Source organism: Narcine bancroftii, chromosome 4 (assembly GCF_036971445.1).
Source record: "Narcine bancroftii isolate sNarBan1 chromosome 4, sNarBan1.hap1, whole genome shotgun sequence".
NCBI lineage: Eukaryota > Metazoa > Chordata > Chondrichthyes > Torpediniformes > Narcinidae > Narcine > Narcine bancroftii.
This window is the reverse complement of record NC_091472.1, coordinates 304815508-304833847: the sequence shown is the minus strand read 5'-3', so window position 1 is coordinate 304833847 and position 18340 is coordinate 304815508. Positions and strand designations below refer to the sequence as shown.

At 41.2% G+C, this 18340-nt stretch overlaps 1 protein-coding gene across 3 annotated transcripts in view; it reads left to right on the top strand.

Annotated features, from left to right (window-relative positions):
• The window catches only part of LOC138762200 (endoplasmic reticulum junction formation protein lunapark-like), a 122417-nt gene that overhangs the window by 60435 nt on the left and 43642 nt on the right, over positions 1 to 18340 (top strand). For all 3 annotated transcript variants that reach the window (XM_069935797.1, XM_069935798.1, XM_069935795.1), the window contains one exon: positions 17638 to 17721. In XM_069935797.1, coding sequence (XP_069791898.1) covers positions 17638 to 17721 — 84 coding nt within the window. The remainder of the gene's footprint in view (positions 1 to 17637; positions 17722 to 18340) is intronic.

Below are 18340 nucleotides of genomic sequence, written 5' to 3'. Positions count from 1 at the left end.
CTCCCCTTTCCACAAGAATTTCCTTATTATTCTCTTTAGTTCATTAAAGAATTTCTCTGTTAAGGGAATTGGCAACGATTGAAATAAGTATTGTATCCTTGGGAAGACACTCATTTTAATTCAACTTACCCTCCCGATCAACGTTAGCGGTAATTCTTTCCAATGTTCTAAGTCTTTCTGCAATTTATTTATTAATGGCCTGATGATTTAGTTTGTACAAGTGGCTTAAGTTATTATCTAACCTGATACCTAGGATTCGGATTGCTTGTGTTTGCCATTTAAATGGTGATTCTTTTTTAAATTTTGCATAATCCGCATTACTCATTGGCATCGCTTCTCTTTTATTTGCGTTGATCTTGTACCCCAATATTTCTCCATACTCCTTCAATTTCTTATGTAATTCTTTTATTGATATTTCTGGTTCTGTTAGGTATACTATCATGTCATCTTCAAAAAAAACTGATTTTATACTCCTTTATTTTTATCCCTTTTTTATTTTCTGTTCTTATCAATTCTGCCATTTGTTCTATTGCTAAAGCGAACAATGAGGGGGATAATGGACATCCCTGTCTAGTTGACCTACTTAATTTAAATTGGTTTGATACATATCTATTTACTGTTACCTTCACCAACGGTCCATTGTACAATGCTTTAATCCAATTATTATATTTTTCTGTTAGATTGAACCTCTGTAATTGAATAAATAGTTCCATTCTACTTTGTCAAAGGCTTTTTCTGTGTCTTAAGCAACAGCCACTGTTGGCTTCTTGTTTCCTTGAACTTCATGAATTAGATTAATAAGTTTACAGACATTACCTGCTGTTTGACTTTTTTTAATTAATTCAGTTTGATCTTGTTTTACTATTTTTGGTACACAATCGGCCAATCTGTTTCTAATAATTTTGCTATTATCTTATAATTTGAGTTAAGTAGAGATATTGATCTATATGATGCTGGTGTTGATGGATACTTCCCCGTCTTTGGTATTACTGTAATTATTGCTGTCTTGCATGAATCTGGCAACTTTTGTGTTTCTTCTATCTGGTTCATTACTTCCAGGAGAGGAGTTATTAATAACTCTTTAAATGTTTTATAGAATTCTATTGGGAATCCATCCTCTCCTGGTGTTTTATTGTTCGGCAGCTTTTTTAATATATCCTGTACTTCCTCTATTTCAAATGGTTTTATTAGTTTGTTTTGTTCCTCTTTTTGCAATTTCAGCAGTTCAATTTTAGCTAAAAACTCTTCTATTTTATCATCTTTCCCCTCATTCTCAGTTTGGTTAATTGTTCATAAAATTCCTTCAAGTTCTCATTAATCTCGGTTGGATTATATGTAATTTGTTTGTCCTTTTTCCTTGATGTCAATATAGTTCTTTTAGCTTGTTCTGTTTTAAGTTGCCAGGCTAATATTTTTTGTTTTTTTTTCTCCCAGTTCGTAATACTTTTGCTTTATTTTCATTATGTTCTTCTCCACCTTGTACGTTTGTAATGTTTTGTATTTTATTTTTTTTGTCTGCCAAATCTCTCCTTTTCGTTATATCATCTCTTGTTACTAGTTCCTTTTCTGTACTTACTATCTCCCTTTCCAACTGCTCTATTTCCCGATTGTAGTCCTTTTTCATCTTAGTTACAAAACTTATTACCTGCCCTCTAATGAAGGCTTTCATTGCGTCCCATAATATAAATTTGTATTTCACCTATTCTTTGTTTTTCAAAATATGTTTTAATTTGGTGTTCAATAAACTCTAAATTCCTGCCTTTTAAGTAGCATGGAGTTTAACCTCCATCTCTGTGTTCTTGGTGGGATGTCCTCCAGTTCTATTGCTAATAACAGCGGAGAATGATCAGATAGCAATCTAGCTTTATATTCAGTTTTCCTAACTCTCCCTTGAATGTGGGCCAACAACAAAAACATATCAATCCTTGAGTACGTTTTATGCCTACTCGAATAATATGAGTATTCCTTCTCCCTTGGGTGCTGCCTCCTCCATATATCCATAAGTTTCACTTCCTGCATTGATTTAATCATAAATTTGGCCACTTTATTCTTTTTGCTCGTCTTTTGTCCAGTTTTATCCAACATTGCATCCAAATTAAGGTTAAAATCCCCTCCTATCAATGTATTTCCTTGTGTATCTACAATCTTCAAAAAAATATCCTGCATAAACTTTTGATCTTCCTCATTAGGTGCATATATATTGAGCAAATTCCAAAATTCTGAATATATCTGACACTTTATCATTGCATACCTCCCTGCTGGATCTATTATTTCCTCCTCTATTTTGATTGGTACATTTTTATTAATTAATATAGCTATCCCTCTAGCTTTTGAATTATATGATGCTGCCACTACGTGTCCTACCCAGCCTCTCTTTAATTTGTTATGTTCCACTTCAGTTAGATGCATTTCCTGCACAAATGCTATATCTATTTTTTTATTTTTTCAGTAAATTTAATAGCCTCTTCCTTTTAATTTGGTTATGTATTCCATTAATGTTTATAGTCATATAGTTCAACGTACCCATCTTGTATCCTGTTTACACCTCATTTCTACTTCCTCACCACCACCATTCCCCTTTTCATCTCAGTTTTCCTTTTTTGAACTCTATGTATGACAACACATTTAAAACATAAAATACTCCAACAACTCCCACATCCAATATTACCTTAACCCCAAATCCCCTCCCCCTCCTCTGAGTTGCCTCTTATCCCTTGCCGGGCAACCACAACTCCCTTTCCATTTGGATTGCGATCCTGTTGGTAAGCGTCAACTGATTTCGCAGTGACGGTTATTCTCTTCCCCCACAACACCCCCCCAGAAAACACTTTTTTTTAATACTTATAACAAAGTTCTCCCTTTTCCCCCCTCCCTTCCTTCCCTTCTCTTTTCCCTTCTTTAGGTCTTTACTTATACATTGTTTTTACATCTTTATATATATTTTATTGCCATTCTTCATTCTTATTACATCTCTTCATCTCTCCTTCTGTCCTGCAAGCATTCTGCAAATTTTTGTGCTTCCTGTGAATCTGAGAACAGTCTGTTTTGCTCCCCGGGGATAAATATTTTAAGCACAGCTGGATGTCTTAACATGAATTTATAACCTTTTTCCATAGGATCGATTTTGCCGTATTAAACTCCTTCCTCTTCTTTGAGTTCAAAACTTATGTTTGGGTAAAAAAAATATTTTTTGACCCTTTATTCCAATGGTTTATTGTCTTCTCTAATTTTATTCCTTGTCTGCTCCAGTATATTTTCTTTTGTCGTATATCTCAAAAATTTTACTAAAATGGGTCTTGATTTTTGATGTGTCTGTGGTTTCGGAGCTAGTGTTCTGTGTGTCCTTTCTATTTCCGTTTCTTCCTGTATTTCTGTCGTCCCAGGACCTTTGGGATCCATCCTTTTATAAATTCTTTCTTATCTGTTCCTTCATCTTCCTTCAGGCCCACCATTTTTATGTTGTTTGCCTACAATAATTTTCCAACATATCAATTTTCTGAGCTAACAACGCTTGTGTCTCTCTAATTTTTTTGTCACTTTCTTCCAATTTTCCTTTTAAGTCATTCACTTCCATTTCTACAGCTGTTTCTCGTTCTTCCACATTTTCTACTCTTTTCCCTATTTCTGTCATGACTAGTTCTAATCTTTGTATTTTGTCTTCTGTTCTTTTCATTTTTCTTTTAATTGCACTAAATTCTAATGACAACCATTCTTTTAATGCTCTCATTTGTTCTTGAAAAAAAGCTTTATCTATATATTCTGTAATATAGCTTTATCTATATTACCTTCTATTTCTCTGCGCTGATCTTGGTCATCTTCTTCCTCTTCTGTGTCTGAACCTGTGTTTGTCTTCTTCTCTTCCTTGTATCTGTGTCTCTTCTGACTTTTCTGATGAGTTGCTTGTCTCATTTTGCTGGGCTGCTTCTTGCTTGGCTTCTTGCTCTTGGTCCTCTTCTTCTAGGCTACTCATCTGTTGGGCCTCTTGCTGCTGTTCTTCTTTCCTTTCAATTCCTTTCCTGTCGCTTTCCTTTTCTAGCTGGGAGCCCTGGTGTCAGGCGTCCCTCAGCTGGTCGCGGCATGATTGCCCGCTCCTTGGCTGAGCCCCCCCTCCTGTTGGTGTTTTCCTTTACCTTACATTGCGCACTGCTCATGCGCGACTCCTCGTGCATGTGCAGTTGCGCACTTTTGTTTGGCTCAGAGCTATTTTTGCAGTCCACCGGTGAGGGTGGTCACGACTCTGCAGGGCCGGCACCAACCTCTGAGAACGGACGTTCTTCGCCACCACGGCTCCCTGTTCCTTCGTGCAGGTAAGGCCTTCTCCTTTCTTTTCTGGTGTCTTCTTTTTTTCCTGTTTTTACTTTTTTCTTCTTAGGTGCCATCTTCTTTCTCTTCTCTGCAACTTTATTGTTATTTCTTATATTTTATATTTGTTGAACTTTGTCTTTTGATTTCTTCTTTTCTGGAGAGGGCTGGTTTTACCCTACCGGCCACTACTTCATCACGTGACTCCTCCGAGATGTAATTTTCAATGTGCTATGTACCTGTGCTTCTGGATTCCTCAGCTTTACAGCACCCCCAGAACCTGGCCATTCATTCTGTTGGACCTACTATGTTAGACTTCCCAAAATGCAACACCTTGCATTTCTCATTAAATTCCACCAAACATCTGTCTGCTCACCTGTCTACTGATCAAGATCCTGCTGTAATTTTTGGAAACCATCTTGGCTATAAATAGTACTAGCTCATCTGCAAATTTTGCTAATTGTGCCATAGATGTTTTCATGGGCCCAGCATCCAAGCCATGTGGCACACCTCTAGTCACAGGGCTCCAGTCCATAAAACAACCTTCTGCTCTCACTCTCTGCTTTCTGCCACGAAGCAACTTTTTTTTACATTTGGCTACCTCTCTTTGGATCGTATATGATCTAAACTTCCAGACCAGTTTACCATGCAGAACTTTGTTGAATGTCTTGTTGAAATTCATATGTATATAATTCTATAGCCTTTTAGGACATATAATAAAAAAAACCTGCTGTCAGATTTGACAGGCTTGACCTCCCACTTCGAAAACCCTACTGACCGTCCCTAAATAGCCCTTTCGTCATCGATAGCTATGGGGTCTGTGCCCAAGATGGTGAGCTTGTGTGTCCGCAAAAGCTGAGGGTGCGCTGGAGGTGAACACACAGACACTCAGTAACTCTCACGGGGCTCTCTTTTGCTGCTTTCTCTCACTGTAATGAGTCTCGGGCAATGCTGATGAAAACTGTTTCAGAACCTGATGGTGCGAGTCTTGTTGGCACCGATACCTCTTCTGATGGTCGCAGCAAGAACAGAGCATATGCTGGATGTTGTGGATCCTTGATGATTGCTGCTGCTCTCGGACAGCAGCGTTCCTTGTAGATGTTCTTGATGGTGGGGAGGGTTTTGATTGTGAAGTCCTGGACTGTGTCCACTTCATTGACCAAGGCTTTCTGCTTGGGGACATTGGTGTCCCCATACTAGACAATTATGCAGCCGTTAGCCCACTTTCCGCTACACATCTGTAGGAATTTGCCAGGCTTTCCAGTGTCATTCCCATCCTCTGCAAACTCCTGAGAAAGTAGAAGCGTGAGAGTTAAGTGATCTGGCGATAATGAATTTGTGCCCTTAACTCTTACGCATGCGCCAACAGAACTTCAATGCATAAACCCACCGCACCTGCGCCAGCCAAAGACTTGCAGATACACACAGGAATAAAGATGGCTGCATCCAGCCGATGGACCCTGGGATGCTGACTAACAAGTAAGTACACACATTTTGGTTCTTGCGTGCTCTGTATTCCTGTTATAGTTTGTCAAATACAACATAAACAGCATAAATTTTATATATTTTGTATATATTTTTAAAAGTTCGGATGTATGTGCGGATGGATGCAAGTCGCATAGGTTGCAAGTCAGGGATTTATCTGTGAAGTAAATCTGTACAATCTATACTATAATCTATGACCATTAGTGTGTTGGGTCCTTGAAATATCCTTTGAGATAGTGATTCCCAAGAACTTTAATATGCTCAACCTCGTCACCTCTGATTTCCCCCAATGATCACTGAATTGTACACCTCTGGTTGTCCATTCCTGAAGTCAACAATTAACTCCTTGGTTTTGCATTTATATTACATATATTAGAATATTATATTTTGTTCTATTATGTAACACTTCCCATGGGTAATGAGAATGCTGAATGACCAAAGGAATTGCTCACATTAACCATCTGAATCTCACTTTCATAAAACATTTATTTATTTGTATAGATGAAATACTTGTTCTGCATATGTATTGCTTGTCTGTATGTGTGTCTGCATGTTTTGCACCAAGGACCGGAGAACACTATTTTGTCGGGCTGTATTTGTACAATCAGATACCAATAAACTTGTCTAAAGATTCTTGTCTACCCTATCCCTCCGAATGCTCCCTCATAACTTACTGACCACTGATGTTAGGATTATTAGCCTGATCCCAGACTTCTCCCTGCAGTCCATCTTGAATGGACAAACATTTGCCACCTGATCCTTCTGGCACCTCACCTGAACTTAATGTACTGTACCACACTAACTGGTTAACCTACTAAACAGCACTGCTTTAAAAATATTGGAGGAAACTGGAGCACCCTCAAAGAAACAGACATTATCGTAGGGAGAATGAGAAAATGCCACATAGTACAATAGGTTGGGACTGAATTCTGCCTGGTCCAAGGAGCTTTGTGAAATAATATAACTGCTGTGTCATTGTTGAGATTGTCCCAGTTGCAATACATTACCTTTCAGTCATTATTAATTTTCTAATCTTTTTACAATACTAAATCTTGTGTGGCTTTGTCTTAAAATATATTCATGCCCTGCTCAGTATTGGGGGAAAAAAACCTATGGTTTCTGTGTTTCTAAGAAACTTGTTTAGAAGATTCATTGGATGCCTTAACACAAGGCACAAGTTGCTGCATGGTGTTTTTTGGTAGGGTATTTTGACTTCTAGCCGCTTTGATGCTCAATTGTTTGAACAACTAATAACATAGAATAGTTATGAAAAGAGGAATAAACATTAGTATATTAAATATTTTTCAAAAATCTAAATATTTGGTGCATGTGTAGATTAAAGTAGAAAAAGGAATATTATAAATACTCTTGCAATAAGTTGCGAAATCTAATTACATTTGCATTCTTAAATATTTGAGGTGAAGAGGTTGTTGAATAATGTTTTTATATAAAAAAAAATTTGGTTACATCTTTCAGGCAGAATATTTTCTGCTATTTTGAAAGGAGCAAAATATTTAACCAATAGTAGTTGGTGTCAAATAGGCCTTGTGAAACAGCAGACTACCCAGCAGTGTCTGGATTTCTGCATTTTACAGAATAATTGCCAGAGCCAAAAGATATTTTCAGTTTGAATGATGTGTTTACATTCATTCTTGATTGCAAATTCCAGACTATTGATTTATTTAACCTCCTGAAATGTTGTGCTTTCCTGCCTGTTAAAATTGAGGTCTCGCTATAAATGTGTTCTGATAATATTTTCCCTTTTCTCTGTATACTATATGGAGTGAATCACAAAAGCACTGCCAGACTGATATCATGAAAATTGGAGGATCAACACCTTTTATTCCGTGTGGGCACCCTGCAGTCTTAATCGCTCTTGGTCCCCTCCCCACCACCACCCGCCAACCCCCCTTTTGGTTTTGAATGGTCTGCATTATGCTGCCTTTATTGAATCTGACCATCAGGGTGTCTTTGATTTTCAACTGAGCCTAGCCAAAGGTGGAGCAGTGAAATGCAGCTTGTATCCATCCCTCACTTTTAGTGTGGGCCATACCAGGAAAATACCACAGTTAAGCTTGTTTTACTTGTTTTTTTTCTTAAAAAACATGGTGCAGTGGGCTGAGCAACCCCGCAGTGGAATAGGCCGAATTGCTGCAACAAATGGCCATTCCAAGATGACTGCCGAGAAGGAGCCCGCGTTTAGCACCATGTGCAAACTAAGCCCTCCACTTCTGCGTAGAGGGCCAGCGGCTGAGGAGTGACTCCACGTCACTTCTGGAAGCCAGCGTATACGTCACCGGAAGTAGATGTTTCCAACAATAAAATCAGTCTTGGTTTCACCCTCGCAATGTGTGGGTGTCTTGTTTTTCAGTAGCGCTGCCAAAGCAGTCGTTACAGTGGTGACCCCAACGGTTCCAACGTTTTAGAACCAGCATCGATCACAGCAAAATGCAGCAACCAGCTGCATCCACAATCACAGCACCTGTAAACATGGTGGGCGTGCATCTCTCGCCTTTCTGGGTAAACTAGCCCAGGAACTGGCTACGGCTGGTTGAGACCCAGTTCCACTTCTGGCACGTCGTTAGTGCTCTGGATGCTGCCATAGCTGCCAAAGTAACTCCTTCATAGAAAACTCACTGATGGAGCAGTATGAGCAGCTCCGATGGTTCCTCCTCGACATCCCAGAGCTCAGCCGGCATGAGTGTGCCATCCGGATCCTCAACATGCAGGGCCTGGGTGACAGAAATCCCTCTGAATTAATGCATCAAATGGTGGCCCTGGCAGACGGTCACACAGACTGTTTCTTGTTTGAGGCCTTGTTCCTCTTGAAACTGCCAGCACACTTATCCTTGGAAGTTTCGGACATGGATTTCACCTCATAGCCAAGGAGAAATGCTGTAGCAGAGCTCCCTCCACATTAAGCCAGTCTATGCCATCGGCGCCGGCACCCTGACCAACCCACCAGAAGTACCAATGGTAGCTGCGACACAGGAGCAATGCGATGGGCACATGGAGAAGAACAGCAAGTACTGTTTCTACCACCGCTGATGGGGCAGGAACGCCTGGCAGTGTACCCTTCTCCGTGCCCGTATCCAACATGGCGATGGGAAACAGGCGGGCGAGCTGCCAATAATGGCCTCAACGGTTGGCATTCAGAAAGGCCTAATCTATCTCAGAGACCATAGGATGAAGAGGGACTTGTTGACAGGGGTGTGGAAAACAGCCTCATTCCGTCCATGTACTTTGAGGCGAGAAACAACATCAAGGGCCTCCTCCTGCAAGCAGCCAACGGAGCAGATTTCCTACGAGCTCACAAACTGCTGGTAGACATGATGAGATGTCGGTTAGTGAAAGCTACCACATTCTAGTCTTTCCCTCTCACTCTGCGGCGATGCTCCCTCCTGCCATTGGGAATCCATGCCCTGGACTGAGACAAGTACACAGCCTTATTGGCCCTGAACTTTCACGACTCCAACCTGCCACATGGCGTGGAGCACCATTTAGAGACCACTGGCGCCTCCCACAGGACAAGCTCCAACAAGTTAAGGCCGAATTTGCTGCCAAGAAGGAGTTGATGATCGTCCGCTGTTCTAACAGCCCATGGGCCTCCCCGCTCCATTTGGCGCAGAAGAGCTCTACGGTTGACGTCCGTGCAGCAACTACCGATGACTGAACAAGGCAACGGTTCTGGACAGGTACTCCATCCTGAATGTCCAGGATTTCGACATGAGATAACAAGGCTACAGGGTATTCTCTAAGGGGTACCACCAGATCCCCGTACACCCCAGCAACATTCCGAAGACTGCTATCATCACATCTTTTGGCCTCGTTGAATTCCTGAGAATGCCCTTCAGACTCAAAAACGTGGCCCAGACATTCCAGCAGCTAATGAACGCGGTCGGAAGGGACCTTGATGTCCTCTTCGTCTGTCTAGATGACATCCTCATAGCCAGCCCCGACGCAACACCGAGAGGAATCACCTCACCCTCCTGTTCGACAGAATGCAGCAGTTCGGGCTCACAGTGAACCCGGCCAAGTGCCTATTTGGCCTACAAACAATGGACTTTCTGTGACACCACATGACCCCAGAGGGCGCCACGTTACTCCCCGACAAGGTAGAGGTGATTCAGAATTTCCCTAAGCTGAGCATGACCAAAGGACTGCAGCAGTTCCTCGGGATGGTCAATTTCTACCATCGCTTCCTCCTGGGAGCGGCCACCCTCATGCAGCCACATTTCGAACTTATTAAGCTTGGTAACAAGACACTGCATGGATGCCAGAGGGCATGGAGGCTTTCCATGCCACCAAGTCAGCATTGGTGAGGGCTACAGTACTGGCGCACTCAGACTCCACCTCTCCCCAGCCCTCACAACAGACATTTCAGACAGCGGTGGGCGCAGTGCTAGTCCAAAGGGTTGACACGCACTAGTTCCCCCTAGCTTTCTTCAGTAAGCACCTTCGAACAACAGAGCTCAAATACTGCGCATTCAACTGCTAACTGTTGGCCTTGTACCTGGCGATATGGCATTTCTGTTATATGCTAGAAGGGAGAATGTTCACCACCTACATGGAACACAAACCGTTGACCTACACGCTGAGCAAGGTTTTGGACCTGTGGTCAGCAAGGCAACAATATTACCTCTCCTACATATTGGAGTATACCACGAATATCCACCATGTCACCGGCAAGGCCAACGGGCTCTCCAGGCTCATGATCACCACAACCTTGGGAGGACTCAACGTCACCCAACTCGCCAAGGATCAGAGGGAGGACGCAGACGTCCAGGCATACTGGATGGCTATCACCAGGAAAATTGTCCCTGCTGTGCGACATCTCCACCGGTTCCCCCAAGCCTATCCTACCTGAAACCTGGCAACGGCTGGTTTTTGACCAGATCCACGGTTTGTCTCACCCCGCCATAAGGTCCATGGTCTGCCTGCTGTCGGACAAGTTTGTGTGGCATGGACTCTGCTGAGATGTTACCCTGTGGGCCCGAACCTACTTACAGTGCTAGCACACTAAAGCCCCCCCTACGTACTTTTGAGCCAGCATCACACAGGTTCGAACATGTCCACGTCATCAACGTCAACCCCTTCTCAGTGAGTCAACGTATGAGGTTCTTGCTCACGACCATCGACAGATGCACCAGCTGGCCAAAGGCGATACCCATGACTATGTGCAACATGGGAGACGTGTACCCAGGCTTTCCTAGCCACTTGGGTTGCACATTTTGGAGTTCCAACCCACATCACATCGGACTGGGGAATGCAGTTCACCTCCTCTGGTCCAACCTCACAAAATTCTGTGGCAATCAGGTCCACCACACCAAGGCCTACCATCCCCAAGCAAATGGACTAGGCAAACCGTTCCACTGCCACCTGAAGACTGCCTTGAAAGCCCAAGTGACTGGACCGAACTGGATGGATGAGCTCCCATGGGTACTGCTCAGAATCTACACGACACCGAAAGGACCTGCCAGCATCAACCAGGGAGAGGGTGTATGGTCCACCTCTCACCATTCCAGGGAACCTACATTTCAACCCACCCCAGCTCACAGCCCAGTGTTTTAGATGTCCTATGCAGGTTGAAAGGACAAGTGGGTGAATGACTCCACTGCCCCAACATGGCTCGCCACCCAGCCACATTTCTGCAGTCCACCACTATATCTTAGTATGCAGAGGACAATGAGGAATGCCTCTGCTGTGCCAGTATGAAGGCCCCTTCAAGGTGCTGCAGAGTCATGGTGTTGTGTTAACATTGGACAGACATTGGTGCCTGACAGGACAGATTCACAGTTGATCGCCTCAAAGCTGCGCACCTGGACTCCGAACTGTCGACTCTGGGTCAGTCACTGAGGTAGACCACCCAGAGACTAAGTCAGACTGCTTAAAAAGTGGGGGCGATTCTTTGGGGGGGGGGGGTTTGGTGTCGCAGGCCGAGCGACTGTGTGGGTGAACAGGCTGAATAGCTGCAACAAATGACCATTCCAAGATGGTGTTGGCCTCTCTTTACTGCCGAGGGGCCTGGGTTTAGTGCCATGTGCGAACTAAGGAGCCCCCAACTTCTGCGCCGCCGGCTGAGGAGTGGCACCGCGACACGATGACGTCACTCCTGGAAGCCGGTGGATACATCACCAGGAGTGGGCGTTTCCAATGGGGCGACACAGTGAATTCAAACAATCTAATCTGTCTTGGTTTCACCCTTGTACTGTATGGACGTTTTGTTATTCAGTAGTGCTGCCGATGCAGTCGCTACAATATGTTCAACCTGTAAGAAATATTTTTAAAGCTCTGAAGAATCCTTGGACAGCTGAACTGTTGAAAGCTGTCAACTAACTCCAGAGCGAGTGGTGGGATATGGTGCCTGATGTTTTTGCATAACTTGGAGCCCACTTTCTTTTCCCAGTGACCTCATGAATTTGGGGTGTTAACTCTTGGCCCTCTATTACCTGGGTAAGTGAAGTGTGGACTGAAAGGCAATTCAAATCAGTAGTCTTGGGCAATGCAGTCAGTTCTGCTTATCATTATCTTTTTGTTTTGAGCCCCTGAGTTTGAGGATGGCTTGTTTCCTCTCTTTCTGTGGGCTTTGGGTGATTGAGTTCCATGTACGATCTATGGACTTTACAATAGATGTTTCTTTACTGTCTATTTGAGATGTTGCCTCCAATGGGAACATGTTTTCCTGCTACTTCACTTTGAGGTGTGGAGGGTCAGTGATTCTCAAGAATTGGTGAGGATTTTTTTAATATATAAACAGAAGCTTGTTTTTGCACCATGATGGAATTTGGAGTGAAATAATTTGGGTGTCTTTCCCATTGGACCTAATTGCAAATGAGAGCTTGATTCATAATTTTAGGAAAATTGACCTGGATGATGCCGCTGATGTGGTCCCCTATCCTGCCAGTTCTTTGAAGTGCTTAGTGAAGGTTGACTTTGACTTTGGAGCACACAGATTGGGGGTGGGGGGGAGGGGGCTAGTTAATGTAATTTAGAATGTTATGATCTTCAACTTGAGGGCTTGATTTTCAAATAGTCTCTTCCTCCATTTAAAATCTGTGGAGACTGATTGAAAAATCAGAATTAGAATTTATTGTCGTGAACAAGTCACGAAATTTGGTGTTTTGTGGCAGCATCATCGTGCAAATGTTCATATAATCATCTGATAACGTTACTATATTCAAAAATAATACAATAATACTGCACGAAAAGTAAGGCAGTGCCTTTGGTTTATTGATTATTCAGGAATCTAATGGCAGTGGGGAAGAAGCTGTCCTTGTGCTGTTTCTTTCCACTCACATCCCATTTTAAGTAATCGTTATGCCATCGGTGCTCTGTGATTAGTAAGGGATTGCTTATGGTGGGATGTGAGTGGGAAGGTTGAGAATCACTGCTCTAGACCCACTTGTTACCGAAATATTTTGCTTGAGAAAAATTGTCATTGGCCCATTTCATTTCCTTTGGAGTTATGAAACCATGAAACCACCCATAGGTTGAGAACCACTGATCTACAGGGAAAGCTGCTGTTGGAGAGTAGCAGTAATCAAGGATTCACACCACCTGGCACACTCGGTTCTTGCTGCTACCATCAGGAAAAGAGTAGAGGTGCCTCAAGAGTTGAACCACCAGGTTCAGGAACAGCTGTTGCCCCTCCACCATCAGACACCTCAACAATAAACTCAATCAGGGACTTGTTTAAGTACTTTTATTTTGGACTTTATTGATTTGTTTTCTATCTCTGCATTGCAAGTTTGTTTAGATTCCTTCATTTGTTTACATGTGTATGTTGTTTTATTTCTTTTACTACTAATAAGTGGTAATTCTACCATGCTCGCAGGAAAATAAATCTCTGGGTTGTATGGGATGTCATGTATGTACTCTGACAATAAATCTGAATCACAAGCCTCTTTCACACTTGCATCCCAATAAATTGGCTGTTTAGTGTCCTGCGACATTAATGGGGACACTGAAATTTTCACACTTGCAAGGAGCCATCCGCAGGGTTAGGACTGTTCTACCTTCTACTGATGACCCCGTGATGCATTGAGCGATGGTGGACCCGCTCTCAATCCTGATCAGTGTATTTGAACAAAATTAATCATGCCTAATTATAACTAAATTTTATGTGCAGCACGGTATGGGCCCTTCAGCTCCTGTTTTTCTTGTGCCGACCTATATAAACCTTTATAAGGTACAGTGGGAAAGTGCGAGCAATAAATTGCAATAGCAGACAATTTTTAAATGGGTGGGAAAGTTGGTAGCGCTCAAATTATACAGCGTGGGAAAGTTGGGAGCACTATCACGTACGATTTAAACAGTGTGGGAATATTGGTAGCGCTATTGTGTACTATTTATAAATACCATGGGGGAAAGCACGATGGTGAACCTGCCTTCCCAGAATTCCATATGGCAGAGAAAGGGCTGTATGCCTGCCTGCAAACATGAAGTATTCATTGAGGGGTTTCTCTGCCACATGGCATTATGGGAAGTCAGGTCCTCCATTGCTATTTTCCTCACGCTCTTTATAAATTGTGTGCTATAGTGCTACCAATTTTCCCACGCTGTTTAAAAGTTGCCCACTATTGCTGTTTATTGCTATTTATTTCTTCTCTCTCTTCCCCACTGCACTCCCACAAAAACTTGGGTCATTTCAATCCCACAATGCAGTTACACCCTTCACACTTGCCTGATTGTAAAGCCGGCATCTGCAGACGTCGGGGATTGTACTAGGGGTCGAGGCAGTCAATCCCTCATGTGAGATGATGCCACCTGAAGCCGGCGTTGAACTGATTTTGCTTTCACACTTGCCACTTTAAAAATCGATTGGCTTTTGATTCATGGGATCACCTGCAAGTGTGAAAGGGTCGAGAGTCTGTGAGATGGGCAGAAAGAGGATGCCGAGTGAACAGTGTGTTGTGGTAGCGGAAAAAAGTTTTCCATTAACTTTCTAGAAAGGAGCTTGTTGAAAGTTGTTGCAGTGATGCAGATTGAGAGAAGTTAATGCAATGGCACAGCCCTGTTTGTGGTCACAGTTTATAATGGGATTGGTTGGATCAATTTTTAAAAATCAGTGTGATGGAAATGTAGAAGGGTGAAGAACAGTTTGGCGGACAGCAACCTCCTTTGAAGAAGACCGCAGAGCCCACCTCACTGACAAAAGACAAAGGAGGAAAAACCCAACACCCAACTCCAACCAACCAATTTTCCCTTGCAACCACTGCAACCGTGTCTGCCTGTCCCGCATCAGACTTGTCAGCCACAAAAGAGCCTGCAGCTGACGTGGACATTACCCCTCCATAAATCTTCGTCCGCGAAGCCATGCCAAATAAAAGAAAAGAAGTGTAGGATGACTGTTATTGGCTGAGATTGTAGCCACACCTACTGGCAGGTCTTAAAGGATTGTTCCTAGCCAGACCAGGTCATTCTGGACTGTTGACCTACTTGTGATATGTTCCAGTCTTTTAGTTAATAAAAGACTTTGTTTGGATCAACAAGTCTTTGGTTCTTTCGACGCGCATCACAAGGTTCAACATATACAATACAATAAAACCATTGAACAATGTCATCACACAATGAAAATAAACAAGAAAATTGTGTCATCTACTTTTACACACTGGGTCAAGTCATTTTGTCTTCTTATCATTTTATCATTTTTTGGGGTGGAGGTCCGAGGCAAGCCCTCTGTTATGTTTCATGTATGGTTCACAAATTTGTTCAAATAACGTGACTCTATTTTTTAAATTGTATGTTATTTTTTCCATTTACCATTGCTGTTCTCTCAGGCTCTCTTGTGATTTACAAGTTGACATTATACATTTTTTTGCTACAGCTAAGGCTATCATAATAAATCTTTTTTGCGCTTCATCCAGTTTGAGGCCTAATTCTTTACTTCTTGTATTACTTAGAAGAAAGATCTCTGGATTTTTTGGGATGTTGCTTTTTTGTGATTTTATTTAATACCTGATTTAGATCTTCCCAAAACCTTTTCACTTTCTCACATGCCCAAATTGCATGTACTGTTGTTCCCATTTCCTTCTTACAGCGAAAACATCTATCTGATAATGTTGGATCCCATTTTTTTTAACTTTTGGGGCGTGGTATACAACCTGTGTAACCAATTATACTGTATCATGTGTAACCTTGTGATTATTATATTCTTCATAGTTCCAGAGCATAACTTTTCCCATGTTTCATTTTTTATCTTTGTTTAAATCTTTTTCCCACTTTTGTTTAGGTTTATAGCTTATTTCATAATTTTCCTTCTCTTGCAGCTTGATGTACATGTTTGTTATAAATCTTTTTATTATCATTGCTTCTGTAGTCACATATTCAAAGCTGTTTCATTTTGGTAATCTCAGTTTGTTTCCCAATTTATCCTTTAAATAAGCTTTCAGTTGATGATATGCAAGCATTGTACCATGAGTAATTCCATATTTGTACTTCAACTGTTCAAATGCTAATAAATTATTTCCCAAAAAACAATTTTCTATTCTTTTAATTCCTTTTCTCTCCCATTCTCTAAAGGAAAGGTTATCTATTGTAAAAGGGATTAATGGATTTTGCGTCAATAGGAATTTTGATATTTGGTAATTTTTTTTTCTTTCTAAGTGAATCTTCCATTGAGCTTTTATATCATACCAACTTTTCATCCCACTTATAAAGTATATGTTCCGGTACCTTCTCCCCTATTTTATCTAGCTCTATCTTAGTCCAATCTGGTTTTTCCCTTGTCTGATAAAAATCTGATAAATACCTTAATTGTGCCACTTCAACGTTTCTTAAGTTGCAATGTACTCAAAGTAGTTGGACATTTCATTGCAAATGTTTCATAAAGTGGAATGCAAAATTGTAAGTTGCAGTAGATGCAATGCATCCCTTGGCATCAGTTATGTATTCAATTTGCATTGAGCAATCATTATAAAATATCAAACAAAACATGGGTCTCTTCTGTTATGAATGTAGATTGAGATCAGCCAATCTCTTGTTCTGTTATATTTGTGTACATAGGAATTGTTTGTTGGAATGTTTATGTTTAGCCCCTTTTCCATTGGCATCCCACTTAATTGGCTGTGCAGTGTCCCGGACTGCCCTTTGTGTTGTTTCCACTGGGCCACCCTTAACTGGGACACTAATTGCTTTTCCACTGAACACCCGCATCCCCGGGGATGGGAGTGTTCTACCTTCAACTGGAAATGGGTGACTTTCTGCTGTCCTTTTTCCAATGGTTTTACCAGCACACCGGTTTCAGCAAACGCCATGGATATGAGTAGAGGTGGTCAATCCCCAGCATGAAATGACATCGTTTTTCACTGGACTCTGTCACAGTAAATTCCCAGTTAATTCCTGGGGCAGGGTGCCAGTGAGAAAGGGGTTTTTTGGTACCTTTTGTCGCTTGCATTGAAAAATCATTATAAAATAATTGTTTAATTATCAAATTAGCAATGAGATGTTCCTCCACTGAATTTGATTCTCTTTCGAAAATTTATTCAAATCCATTTTGAGCAATTGATGAGATCTTCGCTGCCTCAGTTCCATAAGATAGGAAGTACACAGGGACATGTTGCTGCCCACGATCAAGAAATTCTGCATGACTTGACTGCTTGCTGAATACAGCTGAAGTTGAGCATTGAATAATAAAAATAATATTTGTTTGGAATACCAGCAAGACATGACAAGGCTGTTGTCACTATGGGGAATATACTAACCATAGGGAAGCTTATAATGAAGACTGTTATACTTTTGACCTTGAATCTTGTCCTTTATACTCTGTCAAAAGTGAAACTGCAAGAGAAGTTTTTTGTGATCAAGTGTGTATGTATCACTAATGCGTTTCTAATATGTACTTCTAACCAGCTTGAGGAGGTCATGGAAAAGGAGACATACAAGAACGCCAAACTAATTTTGGAGAGGTTTGATGCAGGATTGAAGAAAGTTAAAGTAAGTCTTTAAAACTTGAAACAAATCTGTAAATGGAACTTGAACATTTGAAAGAAATTTGAATTTGATCTTTGGGACTTTTGTTTGAGTAAGAGTAAAATAATAGTTCCAAGCTCTTTTTTGTCCCCAAAACTTATTACAATTATAATGTAATCAAATGTGTATTAAAATGAGTTGTAGATATGTAAGTTATATGGCTGTGAAATTTAAAATTACCAAGAGTTTCACAGATGAAATTTTCTGTTTCAACTGGGATTTGTTGGAAAAATCCAGTCTATTAAAATGGAGATTTTATCAAATCTTTTGCTAAAATGGTCAAATGCTTTTTGGAAATTTTATCAAGTTTTTGGTCGCTCTGTATTTAATCAAATGTCATGAAAAGCATGTTGAATTTATTGGACTCAACTATGTAAATCCATGCTGATTATATTTCATTAGCTAATGTTCTTAAAATGCATCATAAATTATAATGATGAGTTTATGGGTATACACACATTCAATGTATTATATACACCTAAATTCCTGTTGCAGGTGAACAGGTATTTTTTTGGGGTTTTTTTTCTTAAATTGCCCAATACTAACAGTATATTGTATTAAATTCAGATTTATTGTCAGATAA